Source organism: Prunus avium, chromosome 2 (genome assembly GCF_965620075.1).
Source record: "Prunus avium chromosome 2, drPruAviu1.hap1.1, whole genome shotgun sequence".
NCBI lineage: Eukaryota > Viridiplantae > Streptophyta > Magnoliopsida > Rosales > Rosaceae > Prunus > Prunus avium.
In genome coordinates, this window is record NC_142285.1 from 41,824,015 (window position 1) to 41,850,537 (window position 26,523).

General features: G+C 37.1%; 5 protein-coding genes and 1 pseudogene across 6 annotated transcripts; 4 read left to right on the forward strand and 2 right to left on the reverse strand.

Moving 5' to 3' along the window:
• The first annotated feature begins 252 nt into the window (after nucleotides 1-252).
• LOC110764689 (endoglucanase 8-like) lies at nucleotides 253-2,802 on the forward strand. Its single transcript, XM_088248712.1, has 7 exons — nucleotides 253-471; nucleotides 985-1,392; nucleotides 1,472-1,564; nucleotides 1,682-1,894; nucleotides 1,982-2,093; nucleotides 2,205-2,371; nucleotides 2,476-2,802. Exons 1-7 carry the CDS (start codon nucleotides 253-255, stop codon nucleotides 2,800-2,802), a joined length of 1,539 nt encoding a protein of 512 aa, XP_088104838.1.
• A 2,511-nt stretch (nucleotides 2,803-5,313) lies between these two features.
• On the forward strand, nucleotides 5,314-7,213 carry LOC110764670 (jagunal-like protein). Its single transcript, XM_021967682.2, has 6 exons — nucleotides 5,314-5,444; nucleotides 5,615-5,670; nucleotides 6,320-6,443; nucleotides 6,529-6,635; nucleotides 6,751-6,820; nucleotides 6,905-7,213. Exons 1-6 carry the CDS (start codon nucleotides 5,363-5,365, stop codon nucleotides 6,982-6,984), a joined length of 519 nt encoding a protein of 172 aa, XP_021823374.2. The 5' UTR covers nucleotides 5,314-5,362; the 3' UTR covers nucleotides 6,985-7,213.
• Nucleotides 7,214-12,758: 5,545 nt separating this feature from the next.
• LOC110764743 (sister chromatid cohesion protein SCC2-like) lies at nucleotides 12,759-16,359 on the reverse strand (annotated as a pseudogene). Its single transcript, XR_015833551.1, has 7 exons — nucleotides 15,985-16,359; nucleotides 15,174-15,281; nucleotides 14,937-15,048; nucleotides 14,624-14,720; nucleotides 14,326-14,512; nucleotides 13,655-14,099; nucleotides 12,759-13,575 (listed from the first exon to the last, which is right to left on the reverse strand). The product of XR_015833551.1 is annotated as a sister chromatid cohesion protein SCC2-like (transcript).
• A 1,593-nt stretch (nucleotides 16,360-17,952) lies between these two features.
• LOC110764692 (putative LRR receptor-like serine/threonine-protein kinase At3g47570) lies at nucleotides 17,953-20,550 on the forward strand. The gene is made up of 2 exons (XM_021967702.2): nucleotides 17,953-19,586; nucleotides 19,795-20,550. The coding sequence occupies exons 1-2, from the start codon at nucleotides 18,152-18,154 to the stop codon at nucleotides 20,154-20,156; spliced, it is 1,797 nt and encodes a 598-aa protein (XP_021823394.2). The 5' UTR covers nucleotides 17,953-18,151; the 3' UTR covers nucleotides 20,157-20,550.
• Nucleotides 20,551-20,969: 419 nt separating this feature from the next.
• Nucleotides 20,970-22,195, reverse strand: LOC110764754 (Plant invertase/pectin methylesterase inhibitor superfamily protein). Its single transcript, XM_021967774.2, has one exon. It carries the CDS (start codon nucleotides 21,759-21,761, stop codon nucleotides 21,150-21,152), a length of 612 nt encoding a protein of 203 aa, XP_021823466.2. The 5' UTR covers nucleotides 21,762-22,195; the 3' UTR covers nucleotides 20,970-21,149.
• A 2,451-nt stretch (nucleotides 22,196-24,646) lies between these two features.
• Nucleotides 24,647-25,802, forward strand: LOC110764666 (pectinesterase inhibitor 4). The gene has a single exon (XM_021967677.2). The coding sequence runs from the start codon at nucleotides 24,697-24,699 to the stop codon at nucleotides 25,321-25,323; it is 627 nt and encodes a 208-aa protein (XP_021823369.2). The 5' UTR covers nucleotides 24,647-24,696; the 3' UTR covers nucleotides 25,324-25,802.
• The last annotated feature ends 721 nt before the right edge of the window (nucleotides 25,803-26,523 follow it).

Here is a 26,523-nt window from a genome sequence, read left to right on the forward strand (position 1 = left end):
AATAATTAGTTATTGCCATAATCTGAATATGGCCGCCTATAGGAACCTAGAACACGGATTCTTAAGACCTTCTTTGGGCCTTTGTTTCCTTGTTACGGTTGAGCAAAAAAATAACCCTAAGGGACATTGCATGACCACACTATATATATGTAGTGATCTTGGACACAAGACAAAAGCATGCATAATCCTGATTAAACATATTATAATTAGTACTATCTGTCTAATTAGCAAGAGAGAATGAGGAACATAATCATGTGTAGTATCAATATTTCCCTTTTGATATTAGCAGCAGCCGGGATTTCGGTAATGGCAACAGCCGGTACAACCGCTGCTTCTTCACGTTTTGACTACGCCGATGCCTTGTCCAAGAGCATCTTGTTCTTTGAGGGGCAGAGGTCTGGAAGATTACCACCTTCCCAACGTATGACTTGGAGGAAAAGTTCTGCCCTACGTGATGGCTTTGATGTTCATGTGAGTCACCCTCTCTCTCTCTCTAAATTAACATATAATTTTGACTTCTTTCTACCGTGAAACTCTATATCGTGCGGTTTAACACTTGATTAATTTCTCAGAAATTTTTGTTTGAAATTGTAAATGCCGTCATAGAGTGTTACTATCCCCATGTACAATCTAATAAGTCAACCCCTCCTTGTCCAAGACCGAACTTTTTCCTCCACTCTCACTTGCCACATGGACTAAACCCTAAGACTTGCTTAATTTTACATTACTTTTCACTTGTAACAGCCCTGTCATGCACAATAATGTTCATATCTTTTTTTTTATATATATAATAAAAGAGCGATAGTAAATAATGTCCATATCTTAAAACTGGATTTGCACCCTATAAGTGATAATTAATTAATAATATTCATCAATTATACTACTTTAATGTTCAAGCAAATACCATTATGAAAAACCAAATGTTACATAGACCACACTTTATAGACTGGATATTGTATAACATTGACAAGTATTTCTCCTCAGAGGGATCTGGTAGGGGGATATTATGACGCGGGTGACAACGTGAAGTTCAACTTTCCTATGGCCTTCACAACAACAATGCTGTCGTGGAGCGTTATCGAGTTCGGGCAATTAATGGGGCCGGAGCTTCAACATGCTCTGGAAGCCATAAGATGGGGGACTGATTATTTGCTTAAAGCCACCAGAGTTCCTGATTCTGTTGTTGGTGCAGTTGGTGACCCAAATGCCGATCACAATTGTTGGCAAAGGCCAGAAGACATGGACACCCCTCGAACCTCTTATGTAGTCAATAAACAAAAGCCCGGTTCAGAAGTTTCGGCTGAAATTGCAGCTGCACTTGCAGCTTCTTCCATGGTGTTTAGACACTCAGACAGGGCATACGCCGCTTTACTTCTAAGAAGAGCTATGCAGGTGTGTGTATATATATTTTCTTTCTTTTCATATATTTAACTTTTAGGTTAATATGGGTTTTTCTTTGTTGGATGTTTAGGTGTTTGAATTTGCAGACAAGTACAGGGGATCTTACAATGATAGTATTGCGGCAGGAGTCTGCCCTTTCTATTGTGATTTCAACGGATACATGGTATGTTATGTGTTACATCAGTTGATATCGAAAAATTAAGATAAAAGTTGGCTTTCTCGTAGCATCACTAACCTTAATTCCCAAGTTTAATATATATGTTTTCTGTGTGTGTTGCAGGATGAATTGATTTGGGGAGCTTCATGGTTATACAAGGCAACTAAGGCCCCTAGTTATTGGAACTACGTCAAAAACAACATAAACTATTTGGAGTACAATAATATTGTTGTAAGAAATGTGAATGGGAACCCTGTTCCATCATCTCAAGGTGGTAGCATCACTGAATTTGGATGGGATGCAAAGCATGCCGGTATTAACATACTTGTTTCTCAAGTAAGACTCTCTTTTTCTAATTAACATTCTTGAACTCAACCTCAATTACGCTCCACCTAATTAAATTAAGCTTTCATTTGTTTGCAGTGGGTAATGAAAGATCCCCACAATTCTAATCCCTTCGTTCCCAAAGCCGATCAATTCATATGCTCCATTTTGCCTGAATCACCTGCCCCCAAATCGGTCTCATACTCACGAGGTAGTTATTCTTTGAACATAATATTTAGACATACGATGAATTTAGATCGCATGTTTACACAAAAAAACTCTTTTTTTTTTTTATTTTATGTTTTTCGGTTTTAATTATTAGGTGGGCTGTTGTTTAAACCTGGAGGAAGTAACTTGCAACATGCAACGTCCATATCATTTCTTCTTCTAGTTTATGGTCGCTACATGAAACTTGCCAACAAGGTTGTCGATTGTGGCAACAATGTTCATGTCACTCCAGCTAGGATAGTGAGTTTCACCAGAGGACAGGTACATATATTCAAATATTAATTATACATTTTAATTAAATGGGTGGATTAAATTACAATGAAAACCGGTTGTTTAAATTTAATTAGTAATTAATGTAAATGCAGGTTGATTATATACTAGGAAGCAACCCATTGGGCATGTCATACATGGTGGGATTTGGGCAAAAGTTTCCTAAGAACGTACATCATCGTGGTTCCGTGTTGCCCAGCGTGGCTAAGCACCCACAGCACATCGACTGCCACGTGGGATACTCCTACTTCAACGGCCACGATCCTAACCAGAACGTGCTCACTGGCGCTATCGTGGGAGGGCCTGCTGAGGATGATACCTTCAAAGACTCTCGATTTGATGCTCCCCAATCAGAGCCGACCACGTACATCAATGCTCCTTTTGTTGGTGTATTGGCTTTCTTCAAACCTCTACATCACTAATTTTTTTTTATTTATAAAAATTGTTCATGTATTTCATTTCAACCCTATTATTAGATCAAAGTGATTACTATTAGTTGAAGGATAAGCGATTTTAGTGGAAACTTCCAAAATTGCATTGAGTCCTGAATAATATCAGGAATGACTTCATATATAACACGAAGGGATATGCTTCAGTGAAAGATAAAACAAAATAAGCTAATTTATAAACCACAACATTAACTTCACGAAACACAAAACAAATAAGTATGTGGACAAATAACATTAGACCAGCATCAATCTGAACATCAAAATAAAGCAAATCATCACCATTGTTAGATCAAAGTGTTGAGTTGTGATTCTTTGTCATTTGTTGAATATTATTGAAATCTAAATAAAGTTGTATTACATATACCCCTCTATTTACTTTTTTTTTTTTTTTTGTTGCTAAATTCCTTCATCAATGTTGCTAGCACTCAAACTCATCGACTTAGGGCTAGTTTGGGATGACTGTCACTTTTTTTTATAAAAAAAAACAGCTTATGTTGTGCTTTGAAAATAATCATCTGTAAAGTAAAGCAGTTTTATGTTTGGTAAACAATATTTTTAAAGTGATGTTAGTAGAACAGTGTCAAAATTGTTTGGTAAATTTTAAGAGTAATGCTATTTGGACACACAACTTTGACACACTTAGTTGACAATCGCTGATGTGTCAATGTATCATTCGCTGAACAGAAAACGAGGAGAAAAGAAGAGCAAATGATACATTGACACATCAGCGGGTGTCACTAAGTATGTCAATGTTGTGTGTCCAAATAGCATTACTCAAATTTTAATGACTCAAATAAACATAATGTTGAAACTGTTATGTGCTAATCATGTGGTGCTGGTGTTGACGATGAAGGTGGAGGTGGAGATGGAGGAGGATGAGGTGCTAGTGCTGGTGGTGGTTGTGGAGGTGGGGGTAGAGATGGAGGTGAAGGTGGTGGTGGTGGTTGAGATGAAAGTGGTGGTGAAGGTGGTGACGGTGGAGGTGGAGATGAAGGTGGTGATGGTGGTGGAAGTAGAGGTGGAAGTGGTGGAGGTGGTGGTGGTGGTGGAGGTGGAGGTGGAGGTGGAGCTCAAACGTTTTTTTCTCCGTAATTATTTTTATGTCCCTAATGTTTCTGCCCAAATATGGCGATAAATAGGAAAACATAGGGTCAGACAAACAGTGATTCAGATAACAAGACCATTATAAGATGAAAGTTAAAACAATCAATATATTGCAAGGCACCTCAGTAACATCATTACTAGCATGGAGATTCTAAAATCAGACCCAAAAATAAATCATGGAGAAGCAAAACTAAAAATAGCAGGAACTTTCAATGAAAATATAAACAAGAAGAACAGCACAAAAGCTTGAAGAAATGTCATATAAACTACCACAACAGCTATACAATATGCAAGAAAGAATGCAGGACATAAAACAAGCTCACCTGCTCACATTCACTTATAGACAAGCCTTCAGCTCAATGTATCTGATGATCTAAAATCCTTAACAATCTAACAAAAGAATCTACAGGGACCAATGTAGAAGCCTCTTTGCTCGAAGAGACATTATTTCATTTGCAAGCACTCTAAGATCAGAAAGAGGCATAGATAACCACTCAGCTTCTTCCCGATCATCACTGAAAATTTCAGCTCTACCACAGAAATCCTCCACCGACTCACAAAAGCGTCCAATGATGGCTTCTAAATATGATTTTGCAAAATAAGTCACTCACATGAATACTGAAAATAAAAATGTGAGATCACGCTTGAGAGAGAGAGAGAGAGAGAGAGAGTTCTCAAACCCAATAACAACCTTGAATTGCAGTCTGATCTGGTCCGACTGATGACATAACGACATCACTATCTTTTTTCTTGGCTTTTGGTTTTCTAGAAAGATGGTGTAGATGCGTCCTGCAATTTCATCTTCTAGATTAGGAAACACGGAGGGGGGAAAATGATTATCAACTGCCAAATAGATCCACACATACATTAGGAGGAATATCGTTGAGCTGATTATTGTTAGTTGCACCATAGTCTCTTTGAGCATGTCTGGTTCTAGGTAACGCGTATGGCCGCGCGGCTATACTCTTTTTAGAAGCATGAATAAAACCTAGTATAGCCGAACGGCTATACTATTTATTTTTAAAAAAAAGACAAGTCTAGCGATTAGGCGCCCACGTGTCAAAATACGTATAGCCGACCGGCTATATTATTTTAAAAAAACCGAGTATAGCCGGCCGGCTGTACGATTTTTTTTAAAAAGGAGGGCTCCCTAGCGATTAGGTGCCCACGGGTCAAAACAAGTGTAGCCGTGCGGCTATAGTATTTATTAAAACCAAAAAAAGAAGAGTACAGCCGAGCGGCTATACTATTCATGAATGAAAGAAAAAGTAGTCGCATAGCGCCTAGTTGCCGTGTCAAAAGAGTATAGCCGCCGGGCTATACTACTTTTAAGAAACATGCATAAAACCGAGTACAGCCGTCCGGCTATACTCTTTTTTTTTTAAAAGGGAGGGCTCTGTCGCGATTAGGAGCGAAGAAGAAGAAGAAGATGCAGCAGAGAAGATCAGCGTCAGGGAGGCCTACTGGAACGGATGGCTCAGATTTCAACTACCGCATGGTTGTTGACTCTCGTAGGCTTCTATCATCTACACCTCTAAAATCAGATTATCTCTCCCTCTGTTTTCTTTTTTCTTTTTTTACTTTTGGTTTCTGTCATTTTCTCTGCAACCAAACAGATCTCTGGGTCCCTGCACTCTTTATACTGGGTATTTAAAGTCTGTTCTGGGTTATCGAATTTCAGGTTACCAGAAGGTAGCTAAAGGAAAATCTCGTCTCTCCGCGCTTATTCTCACTCAGGTACTCACTGTCTCTCTCAATTGAATCTGGCTCTGTAATTTCCGGATGTAAAGTTTGGATTTTTTTCACTGAATTTTGCATTACTTTATCTAAATGGGAATTTGCATTTAACTGGGCTACCCCCATAGCATAGGCTGGTGATAGTATTGTGCATGAATTTTTCAAGCAACTAATTATAGAACTTTTTTCTTTTGTGTAAAAAACCTAATTCGTTTATTGTGTCAAGTAGCCTCTTATTTGGATTGTGTTAGATAGGGAAAATCTGTATTGGGTGACTCACAACAGATACCTTGGAAAATTGGGTTGAATTCAAACCGCACTCAAACCATTTTGAGTAAAATATTTGTGGGTTACCTGGCAGGTGGATGGTTCAGTTATGACTAAACTTGTCTTGGTGATCTAAGTTAACATTTACATTTAAAGCCAATTGGACGAATTCTGCATTGTTAAGGTTTTGAACAAATTATATACGGCAGTAATAAGGGAACATATTTTTATGAGACGGTAGAGGTTGGCACTTTAGTATATTACAATCCAACTATCATATGTAGTTGTTGTTGACATTTCAATTTATTCATGAAGTCTAATTTTCAATCCATCAGTTTCAAAAGGTTCCTCTTTTGATAGCATTTGCTCTCATGCCCTGCAGGCTGTCATTCAATTGATAGGAGTCCTACACACATTTCTATTTACATCAAATGGGGAAGGTCCCAATGTGATCGCTATTTCATCTGTTGCTATTGGTTCTATTTCTTTGATCATTGGGGAGTTAGGTAAGCTGTTACTAATCCTGCATTTTTCTTTCAAGTCACTTCAGTTTTTGCATCTGTAGTTGTACAACTTTTTATTGTGCCAAAGGTCGAAGGCGCAGCCGAGTGAGTTTGTTGAAAGTTTACATTGTTGCATCATCTATTGGAATACTTCTCTCCATTGCTTGTGTTGCTACAGGAAATTTAACATTAGAGGTAAGATAGTTCTTTATTATAACTGTTGATTATCACTTAGAAATTTGAATCATTTGTCCTTTCTTGTTTTTGTCGGAATTTTCTGATTGTTGTCTTGTATGAAATTACTGAGTAGGTTTTCCAAAATCCAAGTAACTGGGAAACAAAGAAGTTCGAACTTCTCGAGGCCACCCGCACTGCAATTGGTGAGTATCTGTACTTTCTTGATGTGATGCTACTACAACCAAAGTTGGGTAAAGAGTCTAATATTTATGCTTCAAATTTCACAGCGTTCCTGGTACAAATATTTGCCATCAGCACAACTACTTCTCTCATCAGTAACATGTCTCCTCCAAAAAGGACCTCTTAGCTGCTTCCTCTAGCCATAATCATGTCAATGATCAAATAGAATTTTCGTTTTCAATTTCTTCCAGGGGTCCCAATTTTGTAATTCGATGAAGATAGTTTCATTCCTTTCTAGTTTAAGGACTATTTTGACAGGACACACACCCCTAGTGAACTTTTACATGTTTTAGAAACAAAACAGTGATGGTAGGCATGTAATTTGATCCATTAATACAAATTGGATGTTTGATGAAGTTGTTTCAGTGTTTGACCATTGATGAACCAAGTTTCAGGCCGAACTTTAAAAGCAAACATCAGCCACATGAACTTTGAAGAACATCAGACAAACCAAGTGAACCGCCATTACCCATCACTTGGACCTCGTCCTACACTATATTCAAATATTCAAGAAACCAAAAATGTTATATTTAGGTTCTTCCTCTCTTTTAAAAAGTGAGTTTATTAAGATCAATCTCACGGCCAAAGCCCCCATCTTGAATTTTGGGTATGTAGAGATTGTGAGATGAACGACATTTGATCTTAATAAACCTGCATCTCCAAAAGGTTGCTAATTTGTTTTCTTAGTATGAAAATATTGTTATCTTAATACTCATAACATCTTTTTTTTTTTTTATTCCCAATCAAAATAGTTGTGGTCTTTGCACTATGAGTAGCAAGCAGTGTATTTTTTTTTGTAGTGATTCGAAATGTATATATTTAAACAAAGAGTGTAAACTAGACGACATGTTTATTGTTTTGCTAAAGGAATACATATGATCCACCGAGGCGGAGTGATCCTTCTGACTGTCCTGTTTCCATATAAATCTTGCAAGGTTTGTCGGGTTTTCTGTCATTTTCTTCCGTAATTTCCCCGTATATTGCTATGTCTTTCAATAAAAAAAAGTCCTAAAAACTAAAACAAATTGCTATGTCTTTAATTATTGTAACTATGAGCTTAATAGAAATCTTTTCTTCTTCCTCATTCGTGGAGTCTCCTAACATTCGAGATTCAACATATATTTCTTGATCAACATTTTCATTGCTCAATTCTGGGAGGGGTGCTTCAGCAGAGTTTCAGTCGAAGGCATCTTTGATACTAATGAGCACATAAGCAACTTCAAAACCTGAAGAAAGTGAAGGCATCTTTGATACTAATGAGCACATAAGCAACTTCAAAACCTGAAGAAAGTGAAAAGATCATCAGAAACTAGCATTTCATTTCTTACTAGAAAATTAACTGTGGTGGTATAACAGATCATTTACCTCATCAACTCCTCAATACTATTCCATCCCGTGAATCCGAGGTTCTTAACTAAAGAAGAGCTTGTAGAAGTAAATGGGGGCATCACTTGTAAATCATCGCACTAATTATAAATCTGGCTGGACCTTTTACAAAGACCTCACCATCTTCAGCACTAGACACTGGAAGGGTGGTCTCCATGTCCATTAGACGCTTACAAAGATGACAACGAACCGTTCGGTAATAACTAAAAACAAGACTGCTCTGAAAATTTCTGCAATGTGGATTAGAACACGTAAAGTACCGCGTGGGTTCGCAATCATCAAATTTCAGTTTGAGGTTGTCCAAGAGATATTCTGTCCTATTGTGGGGACGTAACATCATGGCTCTACATTAGGGTTTTGAACGATGGGAGTTAGGCGGCGCCTCTAAACCCTAACCCCTAAACCCTCTACATTCTTCAGTTCGGAAAAGCTGTGAGTCAAAACTCTCCACACTTCCATATATGTTGTCCATGCAACCAATTCCCAAGGGTTGTGAACGATGGGAGTTAGGCGGCGCCTGGGCGCCCGCCTAGGCGGCCTAGGCGGGTCTAGGCAGGTTTAGGCGGACGAAGGGCGGTTGAAGCGCGCAGGGAGTAAGGCGGCGCCGTCATTTCAGCCTAATCATTAGGGTTAGGAGCCAGGGAGTGAGGCGGAGCCTGGGCGCCCGCCTAGGCGGCTTAGGCGGGTCTAGGCGGGTCTAGGCGGGTCTGGGTGGGCGTTTTGCCATTGAGGAGCGGACGAAGGTCGGTTGAAGCGCGCAAGAGCCACTGCTTGTTAGGAAGAAAGATGGAGAGACAGAGTGATGAAATCAATACAGAGAGAGGAAGGAGAAGGCGACGCTTGGGAAGAAGAGATATCTGACCTAATTTTTAATATAATTAACAGGTTGGGTTTTGTAAAATGCCATTAAACATTGTATTAAAATGGGCCTATTTTTACTTTTTTTTTTTGCGGTTTTTTTTTATAAATATCAAGGTTACTGAAAATACAAAAATAAAAGCCAGATAATATCAAGATTGGAAAATATTAAAGTTTTCTTTTCTATATCTTATTATTTTACATGATTTTGGTATAAATTTATAATTTGTAATACAAAATAATTATTAAAAAAAAGGGTGCCTAGGCCTTGATTACTCCTCTCAGCTCTAGGCCCATGCTCGCCGCCCACCTACTGCTTACGGATTTTTCGAACATATATTAAAAAAGGAAAAGCATATATATGAAAATTGTGTATCATAAAATGCAAATGGGACATATAAAATTATTTTATTTTTATAAAATATTTTCATATGTCTTATGTGTATTGAATGGTACACCACATAGTAGGGGTGGAGCTATAGCAAGGCATGTCATGGGCCTGGGCCCCCATTTAATTTTCAATCTATTGTAATATATTATAAAATATATGATATAGCAATATAATTACTGCAATTAGATTTATGTTGACCCTATTAGTTGAAGATGAAAAACTTATGCGGAAGTGACTTTGAAATTTTGGCCCCTTCATACTAAGAATCCTTGCTCTACCAGTGCCAGACAATTGGTGTACCTGAACATAAAAATATTTCTCCTCCCCCTCCCCCTCCCCCTTTCTAACTATGATGATAAAATAAAATAAAATAACTAAGAAGAAATCTATGGCCCCACTATGACATGAAGATTCGATCGATATTATTACATACAAAGGGTCATAATATTTAAACAGGTATAGCCGCGTTAAATTGAATATGGCTATACTGTTCAAATATATTAATATTTAAAGAGGTATAGCCGTGTTAAATTGAATATAGTATAGCCGGGCGGCTGTACCTTATGAATATTCTACTTAAAACGTACAGCCGCGCGGCTATACTCTTTAAAGAGCATAATCTTGATTTCTCTGTTCTAATTACTTTAATTATTGTTTACTTAGTGAATAATTAGTATTTAAATATTTTATTAAAGAAAAAAATTACTACTTATAATTTATGAAGTTAATTAAAACATAGCAATAAAGAAATAATAATTAAAACATAATTACTAATTAAATAATTAAGGCTTTTTATCACAAATGGTCCTTGACCTTTACGAAATTATCACGAATGGTCCTTGAGGTTTTTTTGTGACACTAATAGTCCTTAACGTTTGGACTTTTTATCACAAATAGTCCTTGCCGTCAAAAATTCTGTTATGTGTATGATGTGGAAGATAAGTTGAGACCACATGTACAATCACATCGTGACATGTGGATTAAATAAATAAATAAATATTTTTTTATTATGAAAATCCATTAAAAAAAACCTCTTAGAGAGTAGAGAGAGAGAGAGAGAGAGAGAGAGAGAGAGAGAGAGGCTAAATGGTTTTTTAATGGATTTTCATAAAAACAAAAATTATTTATTTATTTATTTAATCCACATGTCACGATGTGATTGTACATGTGGGCTCCACTTATCTTCCACATCATACACTTAACAGAATTTTTGACAGCAAGGACCATTTGTGATAAAAAGTCCAAACGTTAAGGACTATTAGTGTCACAAAAAAACCTCAAGGACCATTCGTGATAATTTCATAAACGTCAAGGACCATTTGTGATAAAAAGCCAATAATTAAATAAGGCTGAGAGATTATTTAATTAATAAAAACAATAGCGTTACTCATATAAAAAGACAAAAAAAAACCTAGTAAAGCCGAACGGCCATACAATTTTTTTTTTAAATAAAAAAATCGAGTATACTATTTATGAAGAAAAAAAAAAGAACAGTAGCATAGCGACTAGTTTGCCCACGTGCCAGAAAAATTATAGCCGCGCGGCAATACTATTTCTAGAAACGTGAATACAACAGAGTATAGCCGCGCGGCTATACGATTTATTAAAAAAAACTAAAGACCTCATCTAGCGATTAGTTGCCCACATGTCAAAGTAAGTATAGCCGCCTGCTATACTATTTGTAAAAAAAATATAACAACCAAGTATAGCCGTTCGGCTTTACTCCTTTTTTTTATAAAAAGGGGGGGCTCCTTGTATTTTACTCATAAAAAAACAAAACAAAAAACCTAGTAAAGCCGCACGGCTATATAATTTTTTTTTAAAGAAAAAAATCGAGTATGAAGAAAAAAAAGAGCAGCAGCATAGCAACTAGTTGCCCACGTGTCAGAAATAGTATAGCCGCCCGGTTATACTATTTTTAGAAACATGAATACAGCAGAGTATAGCCGTTCGGCTATACTATAAAAAACCCCGACTGGAGATTAGTTGCTCACGTGTCAGCATAAGTATAGCCGCCCGGCTATACTATTTTTTTTTTAAAAGGAGAGGGCTCATTGTATTTTACATGTCATCAATCCTTAATCCAACACATTCATTGCTTCAGAATTACCTGTATACTTGATTCATCGTCACCAATACGGGAGATGATAGCAATGCAAGCTTTTGTAAATTCGGAGAAGTTTGCATTTGAAACGCACATATCTCGTATGATTTTGATAGAATGTTTTCGAACACTTACACCAGTATCTTTGGTTCTCTCAGCAACCTTCTCAAAATACTAAAAGAAAATGTGGAGAAGATGAAGCAAAATGCGTTACTAGAGAATCTACGAAGAACTTAGTAGGTTTAGAGATCAATTGAGCGCACCTTCAAACCAACATCAGGATGAGAAGCAATATGCCTCCCTACAAGTTCCAGTGCTGCTTCTGACAGAAATTGCGGAATCACAAAACCTTCCTTCAACAGCCGATTGAACGCGTTTGTCTCCTAGCACCTGCGGATCAGCTTCTACAATTATACTGACCTGCTCATCATATTAAGATATTAAGATATTAAGACATTAAATTCTGCTAACATAGCCATAAAATGAATTCTCAATTTCCATTTCAAGGATTAAAAGTCCAAGAATATATTTTTTTGTTTACCGCTCGTAAAGCCTTGTCCTTAATTACAGGTGAATTCTGTGAGAACTAAAAGATAGCTTTGAAAATAAGAAGACAATAGAATTGCTGAACTGAACTTGTTATTCATTGACTGAAACATGCTCTTCTTATAAAGGAGAGTACAAACAACTAATTAGCAAATAAACAGTAACAAGTAAACACGTCTAACAAACTCCATCCACTAGAGGGATTCCTAAAGACCAGGAAAGGAAACAACTGACTCCTATAAAATAGGAACAACAATTATTCTGCAGAAAACATAATTAAGATAAATCTCAACATCCTCCCTTAAACTGAATGTCATAAGACATCAGTTTAAATAAAAACATAAACACATCACAGCTGCAGTTAAACAATATCCTTTGCAGAGCAAATTCCCAACATCTTCCTGAGCTTCAAGAACACTGGCAACTTGAGAGGTTTGGTTAGGATATCCGACAAGGTTCAAGAGAACTACGTGCAGCCAGCCATACCTCGCTTCGATGGTCATTATGACCATTGGAGCATGTTAATGGAGAATTTTCTGAGATCCGAGTCTCATTGAAAATGGAATTGCTGAACCAGCAGAGGGTCAGTTCATCAAGTCTTTTTTGTTGCGCTTCTGTCAACAACGCTCCCTCTGCTGGTTCAGCAATTCCATTTTCAATGAGACTCCAATACTCTTTGGATCTCAGAAAATTCTCCATTAACATGCTCCAATGGTCATAATGACCATCGAAGCGAGGTATGGCTGGCTGCACGTAGTTCTCTTGAACCTTGTCGGATGCCATCAGTCCTTGCTGCTGCAAGTCAAGAAAGCTGCTGCTTTTGGAGAATTTTAAGTCAGGCCCAGTGGAGGCTCTGATACCAGATTGTGAGAACTAAAAGATAGCTTTGAAAATAAGAAGACAATAGAATTGCTGAACTGAACTTGTTATTCATTGACTGAAACATGCTCTTCTTATAAAGGAGCGTACAAACAACTAATTAGCAAATAAACAGGAACAAGTAAAACACGTCTAACAAACTCCATCCACTAGAGGGATTCCTAAAGACCAGGAAAGGAAACAACTGACTCCTATAAAATAGGAACAACAATTATTCTGCAGAAAACATAATTAAGATAAATCTCAACAAATTCTCCATTAAACTTGCCTGAAATCAACTAAATTGTCAAAATAGAGATTTTATTATATAATAAATCAGGGAGTAAATGAAAAAGCTTACTAACCAGAAGCAAATGAAGAATATTATCAAACCCTCTGGAAAAAGAGTTTTTTGTCCCAATGCTAAAGTAATCTTCTTGACTGAATCCCTTGTCAATAATGAAAAAACAGTCCCAGAATCCCACACTATTTCTTTTGATTTCAGTCTAGCAAGATAGTACATGAACTTCTGCTGTGATTTTGGATCATCCTTGTACCACACCAAGAGATAAAACCTGTACAACATGCATAGCTTTACGATGGAAACAATGGAACCACAAAGTTAAGAAGGGATGAGGTTCAACGAGTACATACCAGCGAACAAAGAGATGACCATCATCAGCTGATGCGGCATCTTGAAGGTAATTCAAAAGCATCTGCTGGACGACAACCTCAAGTTTTGTAATTGAAAAAGCAACTTCAGTGTTTCTTCCTGACCGATTAAAATTGTAAAACAAGAAGTTGCTTCCTGCAGAGGCATATTTGATAGTGCCAACTTGGATTCGGAACTTCATATTCTCCTACTCCCATGCAATCAGCATGAAACATTCTCTAACAACCTTGCATTTTTTGGATCAGTCTGATCATCCCCATCCACACTAACCAACTCCTGTAGTATTCAAAATTTGTCCTTACTGCAAAAGGCAGAATCACGCTTCAACCTCGCAGCAATTGTGCCAAGAAGGTCAATCGCCATGGTACGTACACCTATGTCTTTAGATTTCAGCCCGGCATTCTGGAGTAACAAGACACAAAGAACCTGCAAATAAATCGCCTTAAACATGGTGACATTTTAATACAATTAAAGATATTACAGTCTACACAAGTCCGATGCTGAGTGTATGAACAGAATATCTGTACCACCAACAATGAAGATGTTACAAGTTTCAGAGTAAATAACATTAAAATGCTTATGTGCATGAAAATATCTATAGGTATGTGCAAACAATAGCTGCCAAGAGGATATGACTAGTGCAGATCTGTACCCCACTGATTAAACCCATTGCCTTCAGTTGCAAGAGCTGGATATCATCCACCATGAATGTTGTAAAGCTTGTTTTCACTAGTTGTAAGATGCAACCATCTGACAACCTTTCTATTAACAACAAATCCTTGACTAAACCAAGAATGGTGCACATTTTCTGAAGAATATTATTCACAGCAGCAGAGACCCTACCAAGGCAAAGATGTAAGGAACAAGACAACACCTAAATTTTTTTATATAAGGATCTAGTGAAGAAAAAAAAAACCAACAACATAGGAGCAGAATATAGAGAAGCACACCTGTTAAATGACGGTTTATGCACTTTAACGGTCTTGATACTGCTTCGTTTCTTGCTTGCTGAACCAATTTCAGCATTAGGGGCTTCATCTTCCCCAACTGTTAATATATTGAAAAATCTTGTCACTCAAATCACATAAGTTGAAAACAACTACTCCTGAAAATGCAGAATGATTGAGCAAGACAATATACGGAATGGACAGAGTTGTGTATACAAAATAATATGTTAAAATACGTATGAAAAACTCAGGAACATATGAATGTAGTGGGTTAAGGAAACCCCACCTTTTTCCAAAACAAAAAAAAAAAACTAACCTTCAAGGGATCCATTTTGAGTTGGCCTATGCAAAGCACAATATGATGGATCATAAGCACACGTAACATCCATTATCTGATGCCTGGAAAACTCCAGAATTCTTTCAATGATCTGATATACACAAATTAGAATTACTTACCTTTTTTATAATCATAAAAAGAAATTACAAGATACGAAGTTACACATATAACGGATATCCACAAAATGTAGAGAGATCCTTAGCATAAAGTGTGTACCTCTTCTTTATATAGTTGTTTTGGCATCTGGTTATGAGCCATTACTGCTAAAGCTGCATGAATGGACTCTAGTGCACAATTTATTGATGAAACCACATCTGAATTTGACTGACATATTGAAGAGAAAAGTAATAAATGAAAGTGATCATGAATACCTATTAAAATAAAAACTCCAAATATATATGTATATAGAATTGAGCGCATAAATTTCATCCATAACGAAAATACTGTAATAACAAGTTTATAAATTAAACTAGTGTTATAACCACTGCCAAATGAGTGAAACTATTTCTCTATATTTCTTCCTCCCTCTCTTTCCTGATTATTCCCATTATTACTCTGACCATTTATCACTCCCATTGCTCTCTCCACTCTCCATTACTACCAAATGAAATTTATACATAATAAGTAGTCTCCTCCAAATGCTCAGATGCTTAAATACATTCTCTATACTGATAAACATTTTTTTCTTCGCAATTATTTTTATCTCCCTAATGTTTCTGCCCAAATATGGTGATAAATAGGAAAACATAGGGTCAGACAAACAGTGATTCAGATAACAAGACCATTATAAGATGAAATTTAAAACAATCAATATATTGCAAGGCACCTCAGTAACATCATTACTAACATGGAGATTCTAAAATCAGACCCAAAAAAAATCATGAAGAAGCAAAACTAAAAATAGCACGAACTTTCGATGAAAATATAAACAAGAAGAACAGCACAGAAGCCTGAAGAAATGTCATATAAACTACCACAACAGCTATGCTATATGCAAGAGAGAATGCAGGACATAAAACAAGGTCACCTGCTCAGATTCACTTATAGACAAGCCTTCAGCTCGATGTATCTGATGATCTAAAATCCTTAACAATCTAACAAAAGAATCTACAGGGACCAAATGTAGAAGCCCCTTTGCCCGAAGAGACATTATTTTATTTGCAAGCGCTCTAAGATCAGAAAGAGACATAGATAACCACTCAGCTTCTTCCCGATCATCACTGAAAATTTCAGCTATACCGCAGAAATCCTCCACCGACTCACAAAAGCGTCCAATGATGGCGTCTAAATAAGAGAGAGAGAGAGAGAGAGAGAGAGAGAGAGAGAGAGAGAGCTCTACCGCAGAAATCTATCAACTGCCAAATAGATCCACACATACATTAGGAGGAATGTCATTGAGCTGTTTATTGTTAGTTGCACCATATTCTCTTTGAGCATGTCTGGTTCTAGCTAGGTACCGGGTATAGCCGCGCGGCTATACTACTTTGAAGAAACATGAATACAACAGAGCTCCCACGTGTCAAAATAAGTATAGCCTCCCGGCTACACTTTTTTTAAAAGGATGGCTCCCTAGCGATTGGGCGTGTCAAAACAAGTGTAGCCGCCCGGCTATAGTATTTATTAAAAAAAACAAAAACAAAAACAAAAAAAAACGAAGCACAGCCGCACGGCTATACGATTTATTAAAAAACTTAAAAATGGAGTATAGCCGAGCGGCGATACTATTTTCAAGAAACATGAATAAAACCAAGTATAGTCGACCGGTTATACTATTTTTTTTTAACTTTTATTTATTTTTATATTACTCCATTTACTTAAGTTTACAATGTAAATAAGGAAGTACCCCCCATTTGGATTCAAATAAAAATACTAGAAAATCAAATTCCCACCAAATCAAAATATGAAAAAACGGTTTTAGTACAAAATACGATTTAGGCTAAAAATGATGGCTCATTAAGTCAATATATACTTCATACTAAAATCCCATAAAATTAAGTTTTCTTATTTGATGTGTGAGGAATAAAAGCCGCCAAAAATTATCTTCAGAAAATGATTATTCCGAAAACCCATTTTTCATACTTAGTCAATATTTTTACATAAATCATTTTTTCATGTATGATATGAATGCATGAAGGAACTAAGGTCAATCTAGGTAAAAAGCCTTATATGTTCAATCCACTATGGTGTTAAACCCTATTTCGTTTATGTTAAAACTTATTGAAAATTAGTTTATGGAGCTATGAACTAGCGTAGTTTATATGATTTAATGTTAACTTTTATTTCTACAAAGACTATAGAAATTGTAAGTACCAAAAAAAATAATCATTAAATTTTAAGCTAATAACTTTAGCTAGCCCACCCGTTGAAAAATTTCTGGTTCCGCCCTTGAGTGTAACCGAGTATAGCCGACTATACTTGGTTTTTAAAATAAAAGAGAGGGCTCCCTAGCGATGTGCCAAAACAAGTGTAGCCGTTTGGCTATACGATTTAATTAAAAAAATTAAGAAAAAAGGAACCTAATTTATACTTTATAGATATTAATTTGTCAGGTTCAACATATCCAAAGCATATATTAATCGGCCACTATATAAATTAAATATATATTATTTGTATTCATTAATATGTGAGAATTATTTGTATAATACATTAATTTTGTGTGTCTTATTGAAAATTTGGTAAACAATACGTGTATTAAACATGAAAAATACGTATGTACATGTACAATACGAATATTGTATGTTTGCATTTTAAAAAAACATGAATTTAACCTAGTCTTTGAGACGTGTATAGAACATGAATGTATTATTAAAAAATATATACATACATACATACATGTATAATAGAGTATTAAACGTGAAAGTATTAAACTCTTTATATGGATAAACAATATGTGTATTAAACAATACGTGTATTAAACGTGAAAGTGCTTGAGTTTGATATTTAAACTTGGAATTGCATGTTCTGTTGGCACAGTTTAGGTATTCTTGTTCCCGATCTTTACACCATGAAGGAAAATGTGCTCTTTCTAGCAAATAAGAAAACCGAGAGTTGGGGACCTTGACCACACCCATCCTCAATTTTTTATAAACAACCAAGCAGCATGTCACCATCTCATAAAAGTTTTTGGTTTCACACCATCTTCATTCACTCCCTTGCACTCATTAGTTACCAGCACAGACTTTGGGAAGCTTTCAATGGTTGAGGAAATAGATCTTCAAGTCAACCAGTCATCAGGAACCATTCCATCTTCTTTTGGAAACTTAACCAAGTTATCCGCACTGGGAATGCAAGGGAATAATCTTCAGGGAAGCATGGGGGTGCTAGGGGGATACCTTGGACTGCAAGAATTGTATGCTTCTCAAAATAACTTTAGTGGCCCAATACCTCAACAACTTCTTGGCCTCTCTTCCTTATCAATCTATTTGGACTTGTCTAAAAACCACTTTACTGGTTCCCTTCCCATGGAGGTTGGGAAGTTGAACAATCTAGGTGCATTGGATGTTTCTGATAACTTGTTATCAGGAGAACTTCCCAATAGCCTTGGTAGTTGTATACATCTAGAAGTCCTACACTTGCAGGGTAACTTCTTCAAGGGGATCATTCCTTCATCTATGATTTCGGTTAAAGGGATTCAAGATTTAGACATTTCTCGTAACAATTTTTCGGGTGAAATTCCACGATTTTTAGAGAGCTTTGCCTTGTTGAAGAATCTGAACCTATCTTTCAATCAGTTTTGGGGAGCAGTACCAACTGGAGGTGTTTTTAAAAATGCAAGTGCTACTTCAATTGTTGGAAACACCGGGCTCTGCGGCGGTGTTCCTAATCTCCAACTGGCCAAGTGCAAGTCTAAAGAGTCCAAGGGAGGCGGATTGTCTCGTGGCCTGAAAATACTTATCTCCATAGTTGTTGGGTTTGCTCTTCTAGGAATAGCTGTGGTGTTGTATTTTCTATTTCTTCTATCGTCACGAAAGGAAAACAGAGAAACTGCATTGAGCACTTCAATGAACTCTGTTTTGCAAGTATCATATAGTACTCTTCTCAAAGCTACAAATGGGTTCTCTTCAGCTAATTTGATTGGTGTGGGCAGTTTTGGGTCTGTGTATAAAGGAGTTCTTGATTTTGATGGAGCTCAGCTTGTTGCCATCAAGGTGTTTAACATGTTACATCATGGAGCATCTAAGAGTTTCGTGGCCGAATGTGAGGCGTTAAGAAATATCAGGCATCGAAATCTTGTCAAGATTATAACTGCATGTTCAGCTGTTGATTATCAAGGTAATGATTTCAAGGCTCTTGTGTATGAGTTAATGGACAATGGGAGCTTAGAAGAGTGGTTGCATTCGACTATTGAAACGAAAGAGGAAACAGATGCACCCAAGAATTTAAATCTTCTTCAGAGGCTAAACATCATCATTGACATTGCTTGTGCACTTGATTATCTTCATAACGATTGCGGAACACCAATAGTCCATTGCGATCTCAAGCCAAGCAATGTTCTCTTGGACACAGAGTTGACTGGACATGTTTCTGACTTTGGACTTGCAAGATTCCTTGCAAAATTAGCCGATAAGGCTTCAGCAAATCAAGCAAGTTCCATTGGCATAAGGGGATCGGTTGGCTATGCTGCTCCAGGTAAATATTCCTATATGCTTCACTGTTGCCTTTCTTCATCTTTTAACTTGGTTCTAATTACAATTAATTGATCATTTGCATAGACGGTTCATGTTCCATGCCCACATTTCCACGCACATAATCAGTTATTCTTACTTTGTTGCATAATTCAAGAGAGCCATTTTATTTAGAATTGTGGTGACAATATTTTGTGATACTTCAACTGCAGAGTATGGTATGGGAAGTGAAGTGTCGAAAAGTGGAGATGTCTACAGCTTTGGCATTCTCTTGTTAGAGATGTTTACGGGAAGGAGACCCACTGACCACATGTTTAGTGATGGCTTGAACCTTCATAATTTTGTGAAGACGGATTTTTCCGATCGAGTCACAGAGATTGCAGATTTACTTCTTCAAGAAGGCAGCATCAAATCTCCCGAACAATACAGCGTGAATGATCAAAAAGTGGAGGAGTGCTTAAGTTTGATATTTAAACTTGGAATTGCATGTTCTGTTGAATCCCCCGCGAACCGAAAGGATATCAGTGATGTTGCATCTGAATTACATTCCATCAGGGATATGCTTCTTGGTTAGAAACTTTTCCTACTTTCCTACTCTACATAACAAGGAAAGAATCAGTGGCGCCTGCTGCTTAAGGCTTGGTCATCATCTTTTTTTTCTTCTGTTTTTGATGCTGTTTGTTCTTACAGTTTCTTGTGAGGGATTTTACTGTGTTTGTTCAGCATATTATTATTATTATTTTCTACTTGTGTAGATGAAATTATGAGGAAATCCAGAATCCTGGAAACCATGTGAGAGCTGAGCTGCCTATTGGCCAAGTTGATGAACCCGGCTTGTGTTAGTTTGGACCACATTTCAATTCATGAAAATAACATTATGATTCGCAGCCAATAATGGTTTTTTCATGTCGATCCTAATCTTTGTAAATTATTGGGATTTTGTTTTCTTGCAATCAAAGGTTTTTGATGATATCATCTTGGCACAGGTTAGGTATTCTTGTTCCCTATCTTTTCACCATGGTGGAAAATGTGCCCTTTTCTAGCAAATAAGACAACCGAGAGTTGGTGACCTTGACCACACCCATCCTCAATTTTTTTCATAAACAACTAAGCAGCATGTCACCATCTCATAAAAGTTTTTCGGTTTCACACCATCTTCTCTCCCTTTCACTCCTTAGTTACCAGTTACCTGTTATTATAAGGCACCGAGAAACCGTTACGTTATGCGCGACTAAAGATAGAATTTTTCGACTTGTGCATACAACATGTATATGCAAAGGCAAAAACCACACCTAAAATACAAGCAGATGGTTACAAGTTACTTGTTGGGTTTAATTTATATATTCGAGCTACCATACAACATATACAAAGGCCAACAAACACCATCTACGTTCGAAAACCAATAGATTCGTAGATCAAGCATTTAAAATGTACAATTACAACAAGACCACTTTCACAACACTAAAATATAATACAATCTGAGTATCTAAGCACCCACACATCAAAATTATAAAACAATTGCAAGCATCTTCCTCGTAATTATCTTAACAGAGAAGAGCAGATCAATTTAACCATGAACAGAGGCGTATCGGTTGATCAAAGCCAAGGCATTGCTAGTCAAATGTGCTATATTCACAATCTGGCCTCTCACAGCAGTCTTCAAATTCCCATTCATCCCATTTCCACCAAACCCCTCAGAACATGTGTTCTCATCTGTCAAAGCAGCACTAACCCAAGTTTGGACATCACTTATCATGAGCTGAAAATCATAGCTTTTGAAGTTACCCATCTCAGCTATAGAACTCCGGAGCTCGTTGACCGAGTCACTTAACTCTTCGAGGCAGTCTCTCATGGCACCAACTTCTTTAGGCTTCAAGCCATGGCGTTGGGAGAGTTTTAGCATCGTGGCAGAGGTGGATTTGGCAGAGGAAAGTGTCACATTAAGGGCTGCACCAGCCATGAGCTTAGGACTTGTTTGGATTGTGCTTGCATGGCTTGAGAGAGAGGTGAGGCAGAGTTTTGGGTAGGTTGTTGCACTGCAAGATGTTTTGATGAATTCAGTGCTGGTTTTTGGTGCAAGGTCTCTGGCTGCTGAGGTTGAGGAGATTATGCAGAAACTAATGGAAAGTGCTGTGAGAAAACATGTGGCAAAATGTGTAGAAGATGAAGAAGATTCCATCTTGATATTTTTGTGTCTCTGAATCTGAATATTGGAGGCAGTGGAGTGAGTGATGAGAGTAGGGAGGGAAACGTGTCAATTTATAGAACCCGAGTTCCCAAAAAAACAACAAAATCCCTAAAATTGATGATAATAATAATAAAAAAATTCTAGCAGCCTCAAAAGGAATATGGAAAAATCTTGTTTGGGGGGCCAAAAGCCGAGATACATCTGCTCTTTAACATAATATCATCTTGGCACAGGTTGGTCCAGTGTGGGTCTAAAAGCAAAAGCAATGGGAAACCAAACAGCCTTGCTCTCGTTCTCATCTAAACCTTCATAATCAAATCAATCGCACCCAAAGTTGATGGGTGAGCCAGTCGACTGCTGTGTGTACCTGTATTTTTGCAACTTGAGCGTTTTTGGTCGACATGTATAACAATAAAAATCTCCCCCCTTAAAAGAAGCACTCCAAAAGGGATTTAACGCATGCAAGAGTCCAAAGGGGTTTTTAAAGCAAAATGAAGATTTTGATACGGAGGAGACATATCACAATTATTTCTGCAATCAAGATCAAGTGGAGATTGATTGGAATGGAAGGCTCCAAATGGGGAAATACTGTTTCTTATTTGGAAATATTTTTCTCACTATTTTAACCTAAGACGTATCCTCACCGGTCATCATTATCCTTAATACTTGACAAGTATCCTTAAGTATAACTATAGTTAACTTTTTACTTTATATTTATAGAACAATAGTTATGCATATAGACACGTGTCCTTGGTTAAAATGGGGAGCAAAAATGCTCTTTTTTATTGGTAAATTTTAGAAAAGTTTGGGCCCAAACAAAAACAAAGGTAAAATGTTGACAACTTTGGGCCTACCCATATAACTAAGCTACACAGCACGCGTGATGGTCCCAAAAAAAAAAAAAAAAAAAAAAAAACTTGAGTTATGCCTATCCCTTCTCAACTTGAATCTATGATGCTGATTGACCTAATTATCAACAACAGCAAACCAAATCAAACCAAACCATGTGCAGACTGCAAACTAGAAAAGAAAAGAACTTTAAATTGCACAAGTCAAAAGATGGCATTTTTTAGTTTAATATAATGAACGAATTAAACTATTGAGTTCCATTTTCTCAATAAACAAACCAATCTCCATCCTTTTGACGTAATACAGTTGGAACTTGTTTGTTACATAGCCCATATAACCTGAAATTCAAACACATGCATTTCTGGTAACTTAGTTGAATGTTATCTACTAATTCACGACAAATCATGGTCATCTCATGTGAAGTGGGAATATTAAGCGGAGGGTAAGGTTTTTTCGGGGGTTGCATAACTTGTTATTGTTCCCGGAAAAAAAAATGCAAAGCACAATTTGTTTTGTCTATAGTCTATCGTTTGGTATCTAATTATGTCCAGTCTTTTTGTGTTAGTATAAGTTTTCTGAATACAAGAGATAGTCTAAACTAAAATAAGGAAAGTTGTTTCTCACATGACACTACCACTAGGCTAGACCCCGTTGGTTGCATTAATTAAGTTTGTTGTAGCTAGATTGGGTTGAATATTTTGTTTCTCCAACAAAAATGATTGGAAATTTTGGATGAACAGTTACATTATTTCAAGATATTAATGGAAAAACATAATCATCCCTGCTTTCTTCCATAAATTATGGGATTTGGAAGTTAACTTTACGGGTACATACGTAGTGTGCCCGTCTTGATCACTTGCACGTTGAAGTGTAAGATTCTTATTCAAATTATTTTCCTTTAATTAGCAAATAATGCAATATACACGTGGCAAATGACAAGTGGCCAGACGCCTGTGATTGTAGCAATGTTGAAGTTGGCAGAGTCGTAGAGGATCAAGACCGAAGGCAAGTCCACATCTCTCTCAACCGCAGAAACACCGCCTATCGTGCAGCAGCGTTTCACGCTACACTTACAATGCATGCGGACATGTGCTATGCCCGCACGTTCTTGTTCGGTTTTGACTTTTGAAACGTGAATGATTCGTGTCCATATCTGATAGGGTAGCCACATGGCACACCGTGCCCATGCTGCCGTATATCCTCACTTCCAGTAAACAATCAAACGACTGTATCCGTAACATTCAATACACTTTCTTTTCCGTATATCCTCACGTATTTCATCTTCTTTTTTCCTTGCAATTACATTAACCTCAAATGCTTCTTTAATATAAGCGATATTCTATTTTAATCTTACAGTAAGGGGGATTCGAACTCAAATACAGAGTGGGGAGTACATCCGTTCTAGCCAATTTGACTAAGTCTATGTCTATGCTTCTTTGATAGTTAAATCAATTTTAAACATTAACAATATTAAAATTGAAGCAAAGTCTCTTCAATCTATACCAATTAAGTATTCTGAGCCGGCAGAGTGGAGAATGAATTTTTTTTTCTTTTTTTTGTCAATGATTTAATTTTGATTTCAAAAGTGCAAAGGTGGCTATTGTTGTAAGCCTTTGAATTAAGTATGTTTTGACAAGAATTACCAATTTAGCACCTGTTTATGCACATAGGTTATTTGGTCCTTTGGGATCATTCTCCAAGATATTCTCCCTTGTTTTTGTTCATATGTTTTTTTTTTTTTTTTATGAAGAAAAGGGGGGAGATTGTTCATATGTTTTTATTAGCTCTTAAAAATTAATTATTTTTTATCTGTTGGGTCTAGTGCAAGATCCAAAACGTACACTCAAGCTACCAAATGAACATGCGCCATATCATCTATTGCTTATATTTTATTTTAAAAAAATAGAGGGGCCATTATGATTATAATTTGGATTCATAAAATGGGTAGCTTGGACTTTATTTATTTTTTACTTTTTTAATACGCTCTGAGTTTCAAAGTCACCTGAGAGTTGCCTATAAATTGGCAATCGGCATCCCAGCATACACAAACACACCCATCAATTCAAGAAAATACAAAATGGGAGCTCAAACTTTCACAACCCCAACCTCAAATTCAAACAATGCTCTCACATTTCTCCTCCCAATTCTCCTATTGATCTTCATGCCAAACATGCACACAACCTTGGCAACTTCTTCTTCTTCTCAGACCTACAAAACCTACGTCAAAACTGCCTGCAACACAACCACATACCCACTAATTTGCTACAAATCTCTCTCCTCATACGCCTCCAAAGTCAAATCCGATCCTCATAAGCTTTGTACCTATGCCCTCTCCGTTACCCTAAAAGCAGCAAAAAACGCCTCTTCCGTAGTTTCAAAGCTTTATAAAAATACAGGATTAACCCCATCCGAGAAAGGGGTGGTCAAGGATTGTATAGACAATATTAAGGACTCCATCGACGAGCTCAAACAGTCAGTGAGTTCCATGAGCAATTTGGGGGTTTCGGGTTCCGACGTGCAATTACAATTGGATGATATAAAGACTTGGGTTAGCGCCGTCATCACGGATGACGCTACTTGCACGGATGGATTTGATGGTGTGAAGGTAAGCACCGCGGTTAAGACCGCCATCAAGAACAGCATTGTGAATGCTGCTAGGTTGGCTAGCAATGCTCTTTCTCTCATTGACAGCCTCATTTACTAGTTCAACCTATACCCTTTGTATTTCCTGACTTCTATATTTTATATTTTATTTTACTTTGGTTGATAGAAAGTTTATAGATTTTATAATTTATGTGTGTTTAATGTAATTAAAAGTTGTGTGAAATCACCTCATTCCTTAACCATGAGGTTGGGGGTTCGATCCCCGCCCATGGGAATTGAGCGCATTTCGTGGCCAGCCGTTTACCTCCATTGGGAGAGCTCCCGCGGCGAAAGGAATTAGTCATTGTTGTCGGCTATGGATACCCTTGGGTCTCACCTAAAAAAAGTTGTGTGAAATGGTTTTGTGACAGTTGGAAGAGTGGTTTGTATGTAATTATGTATACTACTACTACTATATGTAATGTTGTACAACAGAGGGAGTTTTGAGCAATTTGATAACAAATAAGCAAGCCCCTCAGCCCCCCCATGTTGATCAAAGATCCCATCTATAATAATTGGCGATCGACAGAACTTTTATTCTATAGTTGTCTTTTAACATTTTTGTTGCCGGTGTATAAGATCTTCATTCATGTATGTGTATTCTCAAAACAAAGAAAAAAAAAATGAAGATCTTCCCATTCCCATGTGAGTTCACATTGATGCATATATGAATGATTCCAAAACCCTGTTTATAATAATCCAACCCCGCATCTTTCAGTGTAAAATGCAAAATGCTATACTATTATTGCCCAATTTAATTATTTGTCAAACGTTCTGTGAAATTGAAAGTCAAAAATGAAATTAAAAGTCAAAGACTACATGTAAGTCATGCATGCAAGTTTGTTGACGCTTGTTATAAACCAAGCCTGTCTGCCCAATAAGAACAGAACACATGGACCTCGCTAGCCACGTGGCAAAAGTGACCACAACTAATCCCCTCTTAATCGCCAACCATGCACGTTGGCTCAGGAGCATTTTTGCTCACCACTTTAACCATAGGTGTACCCTCACCACCCTCCTCAATGCTTGACACGTGTCCATAGACATAACTATGATTCCATAAATACAAAGCAAAAGTTAACTATGGTTATGTCTATGGACACGTGTCAAGCATTGAAGAGGGTGGTGAGGGTACACCTATGGTTAAAGTGGTGAGCAAAAATGCACCCCGTTGGCTCGGTACCATCCAAGAAAACATGACGAAAGGCTATAGGTCAGCCATGTCGACGACAAGACCTCCCTTGACAACGGAGGATTCACC